Source organism: Oryx dammah, unplaced genomic scaffold (assembly GCF_014754425.2).
Source record: "Oryx dammah isolate SB20612 unplaced genomic scaffold, SCBI_Odam_1.1 HiC_scaffold_17, whole genome shotgun sequence".
Lineage (NCBI taxonomy): Eukaryota > Metazoa > Chordata > Mammalia > Artiodactyla > Bovidae > Oryx > Oryx dammah.
The window spans coordinates 24,422,243-24,438,088 of record NW_024070201.1 but is presented as its reverse complement, the minus strand read 5'-3'; the positions used below and the strand labels follow the sequence as shown (position 1 = coordinate 24,438,088).

The window sequence follows — 15,846 nt, the reverse complement described above, 5'->3', positions numbered from 1 at the left end:
GATATGCACTACCTAGAATGGTTTAATTCATAGAGACAGAAAGTAGAATGGTTGTTATCTGGGGGTAAGAGCAGTTGGGGAATTATTAATCAATTGATACAAAGTTTCTGTTTGGGGTTATAAAAAATATCTGGGGATCATGATGGTGGTTGCACAATATTGTGAATGTAATTAATGCCACGGAATTGTACACATAAAATGGCTTAGGTTGTAAATTTTATATTATGTTTATTTTAACAGTAACTTTTCAATTTTGTTTCCTCCTACCTTGGATTGTATTAAACTATCCTTGCAGTATAACTGAGGTCATCTATATAGAATGGCTACAACTGGGTATTTTTGTTATTGCTATATTTTCCCTCTAGCAAATGTAGTTTAAGAACATGTTAATCTGATTTTCAATCACATAATCAGGTGGGTGGATATTATTGGTGCTATCAGCAATAGTCATGTCCCAGGCATCAATAATACCCACATTGAGATCCATGAAAATATCCCTCATGATAAGATTCTGAATATAACCGTGAAAATCACTAAACATCTCTGCATTATCAAACAGCCTCCTAGTGTTTTCAGTTTTCAGGATCACCTTGGTTTCTGGGCTTCGCAAGAATAGTCGTTCTATGGCCTTTTGAACATTGATGGCCCTACGGATAAAAATTTTTATGGGGAAGGGTCTCAAGTGCTGACCAAGAGTGATAACAATGGCAGTGTCCTTGTCTCCAGCTATCCGGTCAATTTCCCGTGGGATATAATTATCATCCTTTACCGAGAACAGACTTTGGGTAATAAATGGATGACCATGCTTTTTCCACTGAATCAAAATATGTCTTTCAGCATCCAGAAGCACATGTGTTTTAAAGGGCCCAGCTCCATGAAGATCAAAATATTTTAAGGCTGATGGGGGAAAAAAAAATCAATAACTCTTTTAACAAAAGGAAAATAATGATATAATTTTTAGATGCACATATTTATAAAATTCTGACCAAGATCACTTCTAACTATAAAAACATTGCTGCCTATGAGAAGAAGAGAACTTTACCAAATGCATTAAAATCTTAACAAAATTGTGAAATTATTACCACCATAGAGAAAGAGAAAGAAAATGTTGATATTTGAGAGTGAAAAGATAAAATTTAACTTTTGATTCAAAGCCCAAATCCAAATGTTTGACACGTTTTAAAAAATAATTAACATTAGAAAAGGAAAATGAAGACTTCTATTATAAAAATAGCCTCTGAAGGCAACTACAGTTTCAAAATAAAAATAAGACACATACTTTTTACCATTTTTGGTAAATATTGAATCCACTGACGCAGTGTTGAATCTCCCATTAGGTAAATAAGTTTTCTCTTCAAGCAGTCATTTATAGTTTTTGTTTCATTTAATTCTATCTGTTTACAAAATGCTGCAATCCACTTTCTTTTCACAGTATAACCACTGGGGAAAGGACTCTTCATGCCGAGCCGACATTTTGTTTCTATGTTCTTATTCTCTGGTGATAAAAATTCCCACAATCAGCAATTTTTATTATCACAAATTATTTCAAAGACAGTTTCCTCATTTTCTTCCTCTTTTCCCCCTTTTCCTTCCACCCTTCTCTATTGCTTTGTCTTCTTCCCAAATATTGACTAAGTAAGATCATGTTAAAGGGATGACTTAAAACTTATCACTTTTGAATAATCTCAGTAATGAATGGTATTCCCTAGAATGGGGTTGAGGTTTCCCAGGTAGCTTAGTGGTAAAGAATCTGCCTGCGAGTGCAGGAGATACAAGAGATGCAGGTTTGACCCCTGGGTTAGGAAGATCCTCTTGAGTAGAAAATGGCAATCCATTCCAATATTCTTGCCTGGAAAATCCCATGGACAGAGAAGCCTTGACGGCTACAATCCATAGGGTCGCAAAGAGTTTAGACACGACTGGATGACTGAGCGTGCACACACACAGAGTGGGGTTAGATTTTCCCCTTGTAAATTTGCATTGTTTCCCAGGGCTTCATGTTGTTCCTAAGGCCATGCAGTTGTGAGACAGCTAGCCAAAATTGAGGGAAAAACACGTGATGGTTAAAAGCAGGAATCAGTAGCCCAGCTGAATATCATTCCCATGACCCTGGCCAGGCAGGACTGGACATCTCTTCACAGAGAAAGTTTGAACACATTTACAAAACGACTACTACTTGTTATTCTATATATATCAGAACCATGTTTCCTAGTTCACAGGAAAACTCCTTCAATGTTTCTTCCTTGTGCCCAGAACTGAACTTAATATTCTGTGTGGTCTAATTAGCGCAGAAAAAGAGAAGAACAATATCTGCTTTTTCTGAATATTCTGCTTTGCAGTGCTTAGTCACTCAGTCATGTTCGACTCTGTCCTCTGTCAGGCTCCTCTGTCCATGGAGGTTCTCCAGGCAAGGATACTGGTGTGGGTTGCCATGCCCTCCTCCAGGGGATCTTCCCAACCCAGAGATCGAACCCAGGTCTCCTGCATTGCTGGTGGATTCTTTATCATCTGAGCCACCAGAGAAGCCCGAACAGTCCACTTTAAAAGTGGCCTAAGCTGAACTCACTGACTCATATCAAAATCTTTCCATCCATGTGTAACTGAGCCATTTTTATCTTTTGCCGCTTTAAAACCAATCTTGGCATACAACAACATGAGTCAGCCGCATCACAATATTGTAATTATCCTCCAACTAAAATAAATAAATAAGTTAAAAAAATCTTCTCTGTTGGTCCAGTGGTTAAGAATCCACCTGCCAACGTAGGTGAAAGTAGTTCAGTCTCTGGCCCGAGAAGATGCCACATGCCATGGAGCACTAAGCCCAAGGGCCTCAGCTACTGATTTCTTGGGCCTGTAGACTGTACTCTACAACAAGAGCAGCCACTGCAGTGAGAAGCCCACGCACTACAAGGAAGGGTAGCCCCTGTTCACCACAACTAGAGGAAGCCCATGTGCAGCAATGAAGACCCAGTGCAGCCAATAAATAAATAAATACATAATTTTTTTAAAGCCACATCTTTTTTTTATCTACCTACATTGCTCGGATTTGGGATATATGTTTAGGAACACACCATCTCATAAGACTTTACTAGAAATTATTATCTAGGCAAGAGGGAAACTAAACAGGGGTGTGACAAATTAATTGGCCTCAAGGGTCAAAGAACTTTCATTGATGTAAAAGTTATGTATGGATGATGGTTGCCTTGGCAGGGAAGGAATCTATCTTTCACCCATAGCCTGTGAGCTTTAGATCTGGGTTTCTGGTTTATTTATATCCCCACAGGGTTTAGCAAAGTTCTTTGCCTATAGTAGGTCCTCAATAAACATTTTCTGAACACATGAGAAAAGGGCAATGGATAGATGTATACCCTATTGATTGTTAAAATGGAAGTAATTTGCTTCTTTGAAGTTCACTTTAACTTCAGTATAGCAGAAACATCACTTTGATAACTGAGATGGCTTTGAATTGACCACTGAAATTTATGTGATAAAACTGAAATAAATCCACAGGAATTTTCATTTATAGAACTTTAACTGAGATGGTTTGGCTGAAAGAGAGATTAGAAACCATCAAAGAAATTTCCAAGCTCTGTAGTTCATTTGAGACATTTTCACCAGTACCCAATTATTGGTTTTTCAGGAACAAATCCCAAGTTGAAATACAAATACAAATAACCTGTACATTTTGAGAGAAGGCAGCTGAAATGAAGGGATGCCTAGCCTTTTATAGCTGACTCAAGATGAAAATTGGTTTAAATTTATATGAAAATAATTTCCAAGAATAAAACCCCTTCTGCAAAGCCCAAGATGATTAATACTATTTATCCCAGGAAATGAAAGATTGGAATGGTTAATGTTTAATAAATATCTCTTACAGTAAGGATGTCCATAAAATGGATAAATTTTGAACACAATAGACTTACTGCCACATGCTAAGACCTTGATTGAGGCAAAGTTCTTCATTATTTCAACCCCCACATTGGACCTTCAAGAAGCGAGAAAATAAATTAGCCTGATAACTGTTGAGACATTAAAGTAAGAACGAATCATGGGGGACTTAGAACGATCAAACCACTCTCAACTCTCTGTAAATACATTTCTTCTTTATTTTGATATATTTTAGATATTATACAGAAAGGAAACAGGCCAGGATTCTGTAAAACTGTTCTCCTGCTAATGATAGGAATCCAGAGATCCAGAGAGTCACTCACCTTGTAGACATTTTTTCTTTATTTTGATATATTTTAGATACAATACAGAAAGGAAACAGGCCAGGATTCTGTAAAACTGTTCTGTTGCTAATGATAGGAATCCAGAGATCCAGAGAGTCACTCACCTTGTATGTGCAATTAATCAAGTATAAATCTCTTCGATTTTACCATCCAAATTATTTTTGACCACATTCTACCACATTTAGCACACATAGTAATTTAGTCCTTCATGGATATTTTCCTAGGCGAGTACTTCTCTAATTCGAGTTTGCATCAGAATCATCTAGAGTGCTTGTTATAACTCAGATCACTGGGCTTCATCTTCAGAGCTTCTGATATAAGAGTTCTGCAAACTTGAAGAGATATCTGTAGTTCTGTGGTCATAGCAGCATTATTGGCAATAGCCATGATATGGGAACAACCTAAGTGTCTATCAATGGATAAATAGATAAAGAAAAATGTGGTTTATATGTACAGTGGGATATTGCTCAGCCTTAAGAAAGTCCTGCCATTTGCAACAATATGGATGACTCTAGAGACCATTTTGCCAAATAAACTAAGCCAGATATGGAGAAGGAAATGGCAGTCCACTCCAGTATTCTTGCCTGGGAAATCTCATGGACAGAGGAGCCTGGTGGGCTATAGTCTATGGGGTCACAACCCCTTAAAATAATCCATTAAATAGGTGATCTGTAGTCAAATCATTTTGGGAAGTGTTTTGTGTTCTACCTGGCTTGAAGGAATAGATACTAAAGTTAATAGATATTCCAAGGCTCTACCTACTTGCTTGAACTCCTTTTTTCCTTCATTCACTGCATTCCAGCCTCAATGGTCCCATTCATGTTCCTGGAAGATTCCAGCACGCTATTGCTTCAGGTTCTAGTCCCCTTCTTGAAATAGTGTTCCCCTTAAACACACGTGGCTCACTGCCTCACTTCATTCAGGTTGCTGTTCAAGTAACCCATTCTCAGGTTGTTGCTCAAGATACTTACCTGACCATGCTTTTAAAATAACATTCACTATCACATTCAGATCTTATTCTGATGACTTTATGTTATAAATCTCTGTTGTCTTTCTACCCCAGCTCAGAATGTTAAATTCTCAACACCTAGAGCTATGTCTGGAGTATGGAAAGTGAGAACTATTTACAAATTGAATGAATGAATGTTGAAAAAAATTTGATTGGCCAAAAGGTTCATTTGGGTTTTTCCATACCATGTTACAGAAAAACCCAAATGAACATTTTAGCCAACCCAATAGTCACAGTTATTGGGTCACAGAGCCTTCAGCTTGGCAGAGGATATAAAATGTTTATCTGAAATTTAATAGTGTAATGAGTATGATTGGGGGAGAATAGAATACAATGGGAGAATATGGGACTAGCAGTTTACCCAAACAAAGTGAAAATGATGTTTAGATGCAGACTTTTAAAATGCCATAGCTGAGAGAGAGCAGCCCACCAGGCTCCTCCATCCATGGGATTTTCCAGGCAGGAGTACTGGAGTAGGGTGCCACTGCTTCTCCATTTGTATAATTAAAGGAGCTCAATTTGAGTGACAGAGAGCGAGGTAGCTGAAAGGTGAGATAAGGGGCTTCAGAGAGAGACAAGCCTTTGTAAACATACTAAAGAGTTAAGATTTCATCCTTAGAGGAATGGGATCATATTAAGGATTTTAGGCAAGGAAAAGTAAAACACTGGTCTAAATGCAGTATAGATAGGAAGGAAAGCAGGCTGTGAGCAAGGAAACATCTCTGGAGATCATTGCAATAATCTGGGGGCAGGATGATAGTTTATACAAGGACAGAGGGAACAGCAATGGAATGAAATGGCTGGGTTCAGGGACTATTTGGAAGATACAATTCATGGGATTTGGTGATTCATTTGATGTAAAGGGTGAGGTAGACCAAATAATGATAACATTCACTCCCTGTGGGTTTTTTGTTGTTTTTTTTTTTTGTTTGTTTTTTGTTTTTGTCATTGTTCTATTTTTGTTTTTGCATAGCATCTATTAACACTCTGTAGGACTGGCATCCCATGGAATACATTATAGAAAATGTTGGTCTCCAGGAAATTACTGAATCTAAAAGTGTGACAAGACGTGGAGAACTGTAGACCTATAGAAATTGTTTCATGGGTTATACTCATTTTACAAATAGTCAGGATGACTAAAAGCACAGTTGAGAAGGTGACCTGTATGGGGCTCTGCTAATATATTACCATGCCAACTGACTCTGATTATAACCTAGTCAACATTATTGACTTAAGGGAGCTGGATAATGAAAAGTTATTAAGCAGAGTTGGTCTGAACTTAAGTCTCCCTCTTTGTATCAATAATAGTATTTGAAGTCCTATTTACCTGTGGAAAAGGGCCCATTCTTTCTGTCTAATATAGGAAATGTCTGCATTCCTGGTGGTCACGTGGGTCAGCGCCTCACAGGGAACATGGGGAGGCTTCAAGCAGTAGAAGGCTTCCTGGTCGCGATAGTCCAGGTACTTGCACAGTTCAGCACTGGTGTGAAGGGTCAGGCCACATTTAGAGAAGACTGGGGAGGTGCCATTAGCAAACTGGCCTGTGAAGTTCACCCTGTCGTAGCCTTGGTTCCTGGCCCTCCAGAGAGCCGACACCCCTTCACTGGGGTGGATGAGCAGGACAGACAGGGACACCTGGCCCTCCCAGAACAGGGTGAAGCTCACAAGGTAGGTGCCATTGTTGAAGTCTGTCACCTTTCCAGAAGCACCTGCTTTCAGGGCTGGGGAAAATATCCTGGCCCTGAGGAAGTCCCCACCATATTCCTTCCTGCGTCCGAGGTGGTCTCTCATCTCCAGCAGGACGTCCAGCTGGTCCCCCCTGCAGTATGTGTCTCGAGGGCTGAGGAGGGTGGCCCTGCTGTGTGTGGCGCTGGTGGTGGAGCTCACGTTGGTGAAGGGTCTGGGTGGGATCAGCTGGTCTAGTTTCTCCATGATGCTCTCTATCCTCAGCTCAGTCTCAGTTGGTGAAATTTCTGGATTTGGTGGGGCTTCCGGGTAGATGGAATTTCTGAATGTGTTCCAATGATTCAGAGAAATAGAATTTCTCAAGCTGAACAAGAACTGAAGTATTGAGGGAAAAAGGATATATTATCAGCAAATAATATATTTGTTTATTTCAAAATAAACTATTATGGGTTAGTTAAGGCAATGGCACCCCACTCCAGGACTCTTGCCTGGAAAACCCCATGGACGAAGGAGCCTGGTGGGCTGCAGTCCATGGAGTTGCTGGGAATCGGACATGATTGAGCAACTTCCCTTTCACTTTTCACTTTCATGCATTGGAGAAGGAAATGGCAACCCACTCCAGTGTTCTTGCCTGGAGAATCCCAGGGACGGGGCAGCCTGTTGGGCTGCCATCTATGGGGTCACACAGAGTCGGACAAGACTGAAGCGACTTAGCAGCAGAGCAGTAGCAGTTATATACATTTCAGTTGATATAATCACACAGATAAAAAATGTATTCTAACTAGTTTTCAGTTTTGGAATCGCAGGACTAATTTCCATGAAATGTGACTTCCTTAGCTACCAGCTGATGATTTCTGTTAGAAGTCATTGGCTTAAAAATTAAATATATGAAATAATTTTATACTATCAAATGATTGGCTGTTTAAGTGTTTCCCTTCACCAATTCTTCACTTGGCCTACTTTTCTCTATGAAAATCATATAGCCAAATTATAGGTAATATGGAAAACACCATGTTTTTAAAAATATGATCTGGCCTACTTTTCTTTATGAAAATCCTATAGCCATATTATAGGCAATATGGAAAACACCATGTTTTTAAAATAATGATCCTACCTAAACTTTGCTCTTTATGGTGATTTTGAGTTATTATGTCCACCTTTCTTTTTCCTTTCATGCATATAATTCATTTAGTAGTTATCACACTAAATATAGAGTACTAACATATATTTGCAGATAAGACCATTCAGGTATGATCTAAATCAAATCCCTTATGATTATGCAGTGGAAGTGAGAAATAGATTTAAGGGCCTAGATCTGATAGAGTGCCTGATGAACTATGGAATGAGGTTCATGATATTGTACAGGAGACAGGGATCAAGACCATCCCCATGGAAAAGAAATGCAAAAAAGCAAAATGGCTGTCTGGGGAGGCCTTACAAATGGCTGTGAAAAGAAGAGAGGTGAAAAGCAAAGGAGAAAGGAAAGATATAAGCATCTGAATGCAGAGTTCCAAAGAATAGCAAGGAGAGATAAGAAAGCCTTCTTCAGCGATCAATGCAAAGAAATAGAGGAAAACAACAGAATGGGAAAGACTAGAGATCTCTTCAAGAAAATTAGAGATACCAAGGGAACATTTCATGCAAAGATGGGCTCGATAAAGGACATAAATGGTATGGACCTAATAGAAGCAGAAGATATTAAGAAGAGGTGGCAAGAATACATGGAAGAACTGTACAAAAAAGATCTTCACGACCCAGATAATCATGATGATGTGATCACTAATCTAGAACTAGACATCTTGGAATGTGAAGTCAAGTGGGCCTTAGAAATCATCACTACGAACAAAGCTAGTGGAGGTGATGGAATTCCAGTTGAGCTATTTCAAATCCTGAAAGATGATGCTGTGAAAGTGCTGCACTCAATATGCCAGCAAATTTGGAAAACTCAGCAGTGGCCACAGGACTGGAAAAGGACAGTTTTCATTCCAATCCCAAAGAAAGGCAATGCCAAAGAATGCTCAAACTACTGCACAATTGCACTCATCTCACATGCTAGTAAAGTAATGCTCAAAATTCTCCAAGGCAGGCTTCAGCAATACGTGAACCGTGAACTCCCTGATGTTCAAGCTGGTTTTAGAAAAGGCAGAGGAACCAGAGATCAAATTGCCAACATCCGCTGGATCATGGAAAAAGCAAGAGAGTTCGAGAAAAACATCTATTTCTGCTTTACTGACTATGCCAAAGCCTTTCACTGTGTGGATCACAATAAACTGTGGAAAATTCTGAAAGAGATGGGAATACCAGACCACCTGACCTGCCTCTTAAGAAATCTGCATGCAGGTCAGGAAGCAACAGTTAGAACTGGACATGGAACAACAGACTGGTTCCAAATAGGAAAAGGAGTACGTCAAGCCTGTATATTGTCACCCTGCTTATTTAATTTCTGTGCAGAGTACATCATGAGAAACGCTGGACTGGAAGAAACACAAGCTGGAATCAAGATTGCCAGGAGAAATATCAATCACCTCAGATATGCAGATGACACCACCCTTATGGCAGAAAGTGAAGAGGAGCTAAAAAGCCTCTTGATGAAAGTGAGAGTAGAGCAAAAAAGTTGGCTTAAAGCTCAACATTCAGAAAACAAAGATCATGGCATCCGGTCCCATCACTTCATGAGAAAGAGATGGGGAAACAGTAGAAACAGTGTCAGAATTTATTTTGGGGGGCTCCAAAATCACTGCAGATGGTGACTGCAGCCATGAAATTAAAAGATGCTTACTCCTTGGAAGAAAAGTTATGACCAACCTAGATAGTATATTCAAAAGCAAAGACTTTGCTGACTAAGGTCCATCTAGTCAAGACTATGGTTTTTCCTGTGGTCATGTATGGATGTGAGAGTTGGACTGTGAAGAAGGCTGAGCGCCGAAGAATTGATGCTTTTGAACTGTGGTGTTGGAGAAGACTCTTGAGAGTCCCTTGGACTGCAAGGAGATCCAACCAGTCCATTCTGAAGGAGATCAGCCCTGGGATTTCTTTGGAAGGAATGATGCTAAAGCTGAAGCTCCAGTACTTTGGCCACCTCATGCGAAGAGTTGACTCATTGGAAAAGACCCTGATGCTGGGAGAGATTGGGGGCAGGAGGAGAAGGGGACGACCGAGGATGAGATGGCTGGATGGCATCACGGACTCGATGGACATGAGTCTGGGTGAAGTCCAGGAGATGGTGATAGACAGGGAGGCCTGGCGTGTTGCGATTCATGGAGTCGCAAACAGTCAGACACGACTGAGCAACTGAATTGAGACTGAACTGAACTGACCATGGGTTATAAACATTTTAATATTGTTAGATAATTTTCATGATCAGTTTTAATGGTTGCATGATACTCTGTCAAGAGGATGCAAAATGAATTCTGTGCCAGTGACTCTAGACAGTTGGATTATAGCTATTCACTTCCATTTGATATTACATTTGGATAGTTTCCAACTTTTCAAACATAGGATACTTCTTTGAAGGATTCCTAGGGATGGGCATATCAGATCATATATTATTGAATTATCTGTCAACCAAAGAATATAAATATTTCTATTCTTAACTGTCAAATATATAGCCTCAAGATAAGAGTTTTCATTGCTACAGCAATATGTAAGACTAGCTGGCATGCCACATTGCAGCAAAGTATGAGTTAAGTACAATGCTCCATTACAAGAGTACTGAAAGACATATTTAATCAAAGCAGAAGTTTGTTTAGCTGACAATGAATGCATGGTTTCTGCAGGACAATGAGGAAATCACCACCAGTTTAAAGTCTGTTCAGGTCCCAGGAATCTCTCAGGCCTCAAGGAAGTACATTTAGCTGTAGCCTAAAACAACATGGGTAAAGCCAGGGTTGGAAACAACTCGTTTGTTTCTTAATTGGCTTGAGTCAACCGCCAATTAAGTCAACCGCTGTTTAATATTTATACAAAAAGGCTTGAAGCTCAGATGTCTTATTTCCTTGTCATAAAGATGCAATGCAGGGTATGCAAGAGACGCGGGTTCGATAGTGGGGTCAGAAAACCCCCCTGGAGTAAGAAATGGCAACCTGCTCCAGTATTCTTGCTTGGAAAATTCCACAGAGGAGCCTGTCAGGCTACAGTCCATGGGGTTGCAAAGAATCAGACACGATTGAATGACTAAGCAGCACTGCAACTATAGTCAAAGATTTTTCTGGAACAAGATATTTAGTTATGCCAAAACAATATATAACATCACATGTATCATATTCTGCCTCCCAGGTGGTGCTAGTGGTAAAGAACCTGCCTGCCAATGCAGGAGGCATAAGAGATGTGGGTTTAATCCCTGGGTTGGGAAGAACTCCTAAATGAGGGGCATGGCAACTCCATTCTCCTGGCAAGAATATTGGAGAATCCCATGGACAAAGGAGTCTGGTGGGCTATAGCCCATGGGGTTGCAAAAAGTCAGATACGAATGAAGCAGCTTAGCATGCATGCATGCATTTCATATTCTAATAATTGGATTGTGGACTGAATAAAAGAGTCATACAAAATCTATCTTCTGACTGAGGAGTTTGGATAGCTGTCTGCTCACCAAGGGAAAGGAGTTGGATATCTCAGTTAATTAAGTTTCCCTTACAAAACCCATCAGTTTAAATATTGTTGGTGAAATTATAAAACGTTGTCATTAAAACTATTTGCAAAGTTGACGGGTGAAAATGGAAACTTATTATTATTTTAAATTAAATTTATTTTAATACTAGTGTGTTTCAACTTTATTTTCTCTCAAATATTGTATAAAAAATAAAGTGTTCTCTTCCATATAGTTTATTTCCTTTGTTCAATTTTTTATTTTGATTTCATTGATTTCAATGTTTTTTAATTTCTTGGTATATCAGTTCTTTATATAACAAACATTTTAACATTTAGTCTCTCAGTTTTGCAGAAAAAAGTTTTTATCTGCAAATGTCACTTCTTGACATTTTTAGAAGTATTTAATGTTTACTGTAAAAGCACTGAAAAATTCCTTTGTGATATACTTCTATTGCTTCTAATCTTAGACTATTCTCCACACTTCCATTTTCTAAATATTCAATTCTATTTTTTAAACAAAATAAAATTTTTATTTAGTGAATAAAAATACCTGCTCAGCAGAGAGCAAAATTTTGAAAAAGTATTTGTTCTATAGGAATTAGCACTATTGGAAAATCATGAAAAATATGTCATTTCAAATTATAAACAAGTACCTTTGTACTAAGTCTATCAGGTACTAAGTCAAAGAAAAAAATCAACTATTTTGTTAAGGAAAAACCTAGTCAGCCAAACTAGATCACTTAGACTACCCATAATCATTCTAATTAGATTTAATTAAATTAGCAGGATTATTACCTGTTTTGAATTTATTTTACATTTTATTGCATTATTTTCATTCTTTTTTATTACCATATATGATCATAATTTTACTATCTGGTAAATAATCACTCCCCCCAATTTTAAATCTTAAATTGGATAACAACTTTATTACTTTTTATTAAGATTATAGCATTTTAAAACATTTATTTTGTTTATTTATTTATTTGGCTACCTTGGATCTTAGTTGCAGCACACAGGATCTAGTTTCCTGGCCAGGGATTGAACTCATGTCCCCTGCACTGGGAGCTGTAGTCTTAGCCACTGGACCACCAAGGGAGTCTCAATTATAGCACTTTTTTTAAAAAGTAATTTTTTTATTTTGTACTGGGGTCTAGTCAATTAATGTTGTGATAGTTTCGGTGAACAGCGAAGGAACTCAGCCATACATAACATGTATCCATTCTCCCCCAGCAGCCCTCCTATCCAAGCTGCCATGTAACAAATAGCACTTTCAAATTAACAAATTTATCACCTAATGTCTTGGTCAATATCTACCCATGGAAAAAAATTTTTTAATACCTGGGTTGCCAATGTCTTTGATGAACTGAGTGACTTCAGAGCTGATGAAGAAGATGAGGTCAGAGCAGTCATGAAATTGACTGTTGACAAAGTGCTCAAAGGCAGACCCAGTAATGTCATCATTGAGCCAGCTTGGAGGATCCAGTAGTGAGACATCTGACAGCCTCAGTAGACTATAGATATAACTCAAGACTATTGGAACTATCTTGTACTGATTAGAGCCACTCAAAAATTCCAGAAGCTGCCTTGGGCCTCACCACCCCAACCAACCTGAAAGCTGAAGATGGGTCTCAAGGTAAATAAGTCTAAAAGCTAAACTTCAAATTAGCCTGTGTACATGAATTTATGCTTCATTCTGTGTTTTCCCTCATACCTTTCAGTGTATATGTATAAATCAAATGGGTTAAATGCTTTAAAATATTTGGATACATTTTTTATTTTTTGGAGGACAATTGCTCTACAATATTGCATTGGCCTCTGCCACACATCAACATAAATGAGTCACAGGTGAAAACAGATCTATAATGTATTAAAACAACTGTGATTATACATATATATCAAAAGTATAAATAGATTTAAATAAAGAACAATCAAGTTACCTGTTAAATTATTAAGAGAGTTTTACTCTAAATCATGAAACCATGCCGTATTATTATTGGTTTTCTACTCCTGACTAAACATTCTCACTTCTTTTACTCCTTATTTTCTCTCCTTTCCTCTCTTCTCCCACCTCTCTTCTCTCCTCTCCTCCCCTCCTCTTTTTCCCTCCTTCCCTTCCTCCCTACTTCATTTCTCTTTTTTCCTTCCCTCCCCTTCCTTCTTCCATAAAATATGTAGTGAGTCCATGCCATGCACCCAACCTTATGTTAACCATGGAGACATGTGGAAACAAAAGCAAGACGCACCTGATCTCCCCTGAATTTTTAAGTTGGAAGACTTAGATGGAAAATTAGAAAACAAAGTGAGAAATTACAACAGTATTAAATAACATTAATAATAATAATAAGCAAATGTTTTCTGTGTGTTGATGCTGTTCTAATTGTTTTAATTGGATTTTCTAATTTAGCCTCATGACAATCCTTTGAAGCTAGTAGAACTGCTTCCCCTCTTCCACAGAAAGTAAAACTGAGGCCCTGAGAAAGTTAAATAACTTGGCCAGAGATGCAGAGCTAGTAAGTGATGGGAAGTATGATTCAAATGCAGGAAGGCAGCCTCTAGAACCTGTAGTCCTAACCACTAAATTGTACTACACGCTGGAGAAATTCTTTGGTTGACAAGAAGGGAATAAATTAAAAAGCTTAGTTGGTTTATTTTTTACCATAAAGTCTTTTTTTTAATATATATGTATTTTGTGCTTTTTATAAACAATTTTGACCTACTTTAGCAGTGAACATTTCATCTTGATGTGGTTACTGTGAATTGTCTTACTAAGCTTTAGTTCACATTTATCTTTTAGGGTATAGAATCTGGTTCTGCTTGAAAATATGCTCCAAATTTTGATTACAAGACTAGGAGATATTTTGGCTACAAACTAGATTGATCAAATAAATGTTCCAAATAAATGGCTTTTCAAATGGGTTTGGCAAAGGATATGTGTGTAGTGAAGATAAATTTCATGTTTAAGCAATGGTAGAGTGTTCCCTTAGGAAAAGATGTTTAATATTGCACAACTAGCATTTTCTGTGGCAATTTTGAGATAAATAAGAGGATCTTTCAGTTTGGAAACTGATGTGCTATCTACAGCTACAGCACTTTCTAAGGTTCATATTTCAAATTCTAAAGATGATGCTTCAGTTACCCTATGCGTGTATTATATATGTTTCAAGTGGTTTCTAGTTTTTTTCACGTGTAAATGTCCCAAATAATCCTAGAGGGGAAAAAAGGATTCTTTGTATATTTTGGATAACATTTATTTATCAGATGTGTCTTATGCAAATATCTTCTCTGCAGCTTGTCTTCTCATTCTCTTGCCTTTCATAGGGCACAAGTTTACTTTTAAAGAAGTTCAGTTCATGAATTATTTCCTTTATAGATTGTGCCTTTGGTATGATATCTGAAACATCATCTCCATACCCAAAGTCAGTATCATTATCTCCTGTTATCTCTTGAAATTTTATAGTTTTACATTTTACATTTAGGTCAGTGATTCATTTTTAGAAAAGTTGTCTAGGTTTTTTTTTTTTTTTTTTTTAACATGTTCCAGTACCATTTATTGAAAAGACTGTCTTTACTCCATTGTCAACCATTGGTTGACTTTATTTATGTAGGTCTGTTTCTGGAGTCTCTACTCTGTTCCACTGATTTGTTCATCATTCTTTCACTAATATCATTCTGTCTTGATCACTGTACTATTTATAGTAAGTATAGTAAGCTTTATAGGAAGTCTTAAGGCCAGGTAGTGTCAGTCTTCTGACTCTGTTCTTTACTCTTGATTTGGCTACCCTGGGGGTTTTGCCTCTCCACACAAACTTTAGAATCAGTTTTTTCATATTTTGTATGACTGGATTTTTAAAGTCTTTTGTTTATCTAGAATTCAAATAAGTGGATAGAAAGATCTACTCCACTGGCTCTTTTTTCAATTGGAAGATAATTTCTTTACAATATTGTGTTGATTTCTGTCTACTGGTTCTTATGGTATAGATATTCTTTGCCTTTATTGATCTTAATAATAATAATTTTAATTTAAGTAATTATTTCTGACTAATTATGAGAGGATATGATTCTGAAGGAGATCAGCCCTGGGGGTTCTTTGGAAGGAATGATGCTGAAACTGAAACTCCAGTACTTTGGCCACCTCATGCGAAGAGTTGACTCATTGGAAAAGACTCTGATGCTGGGAGGGATTGGGGGCAGGAGGAGAAGGGGATGACAGAGGATGACATGGCTGGATGGCATCACTGACTCGATGGACATGAGTCTGAGTGAACTCTGGGAGTTGGTGATGGACAGGGAGGCCTGATGTGCTGCAATTCATGGGATTGCAAAGAGTCGGAC

At 38.0% G+C, this 15,846-nt stretch overlaps 1 protein-coding gene across 1 annotated transcript in view; it reads right to left on the bottom strand.

Annotated features, from left to right (window-relative positions):
• Positions 1–211: 211 nt before the first annotated feature.
• Positions 212–15,846, bottom strand: part of LOC120876280 (NXPE family member 2-like) — a 35,603-nt gene continuing 19,968 nt past the window's right edge. The window contains exons 3-6 of the mRNA XM_040258039.1: positions 6,569–7,302; positions 3,924–3,985; positions 1,280–1,495; positions 212–897 (exon numbers count right to left, since the gene is read on the bottom strand). Of these exons, the coding sequence (XP_040113973.1) occupies positions 362–897; positions 1,280–1,495; positions 3,924–3,985; positions 6,569–7,302 (1,548 nt within the window). The 3' untranslated portion in view covers positions 212–361. The remainder of the gene's footprint in view (positions 898–1,279; positions 1,496–3,923; positions 3,986–6,568; positions 7,303–15,846) is intronic.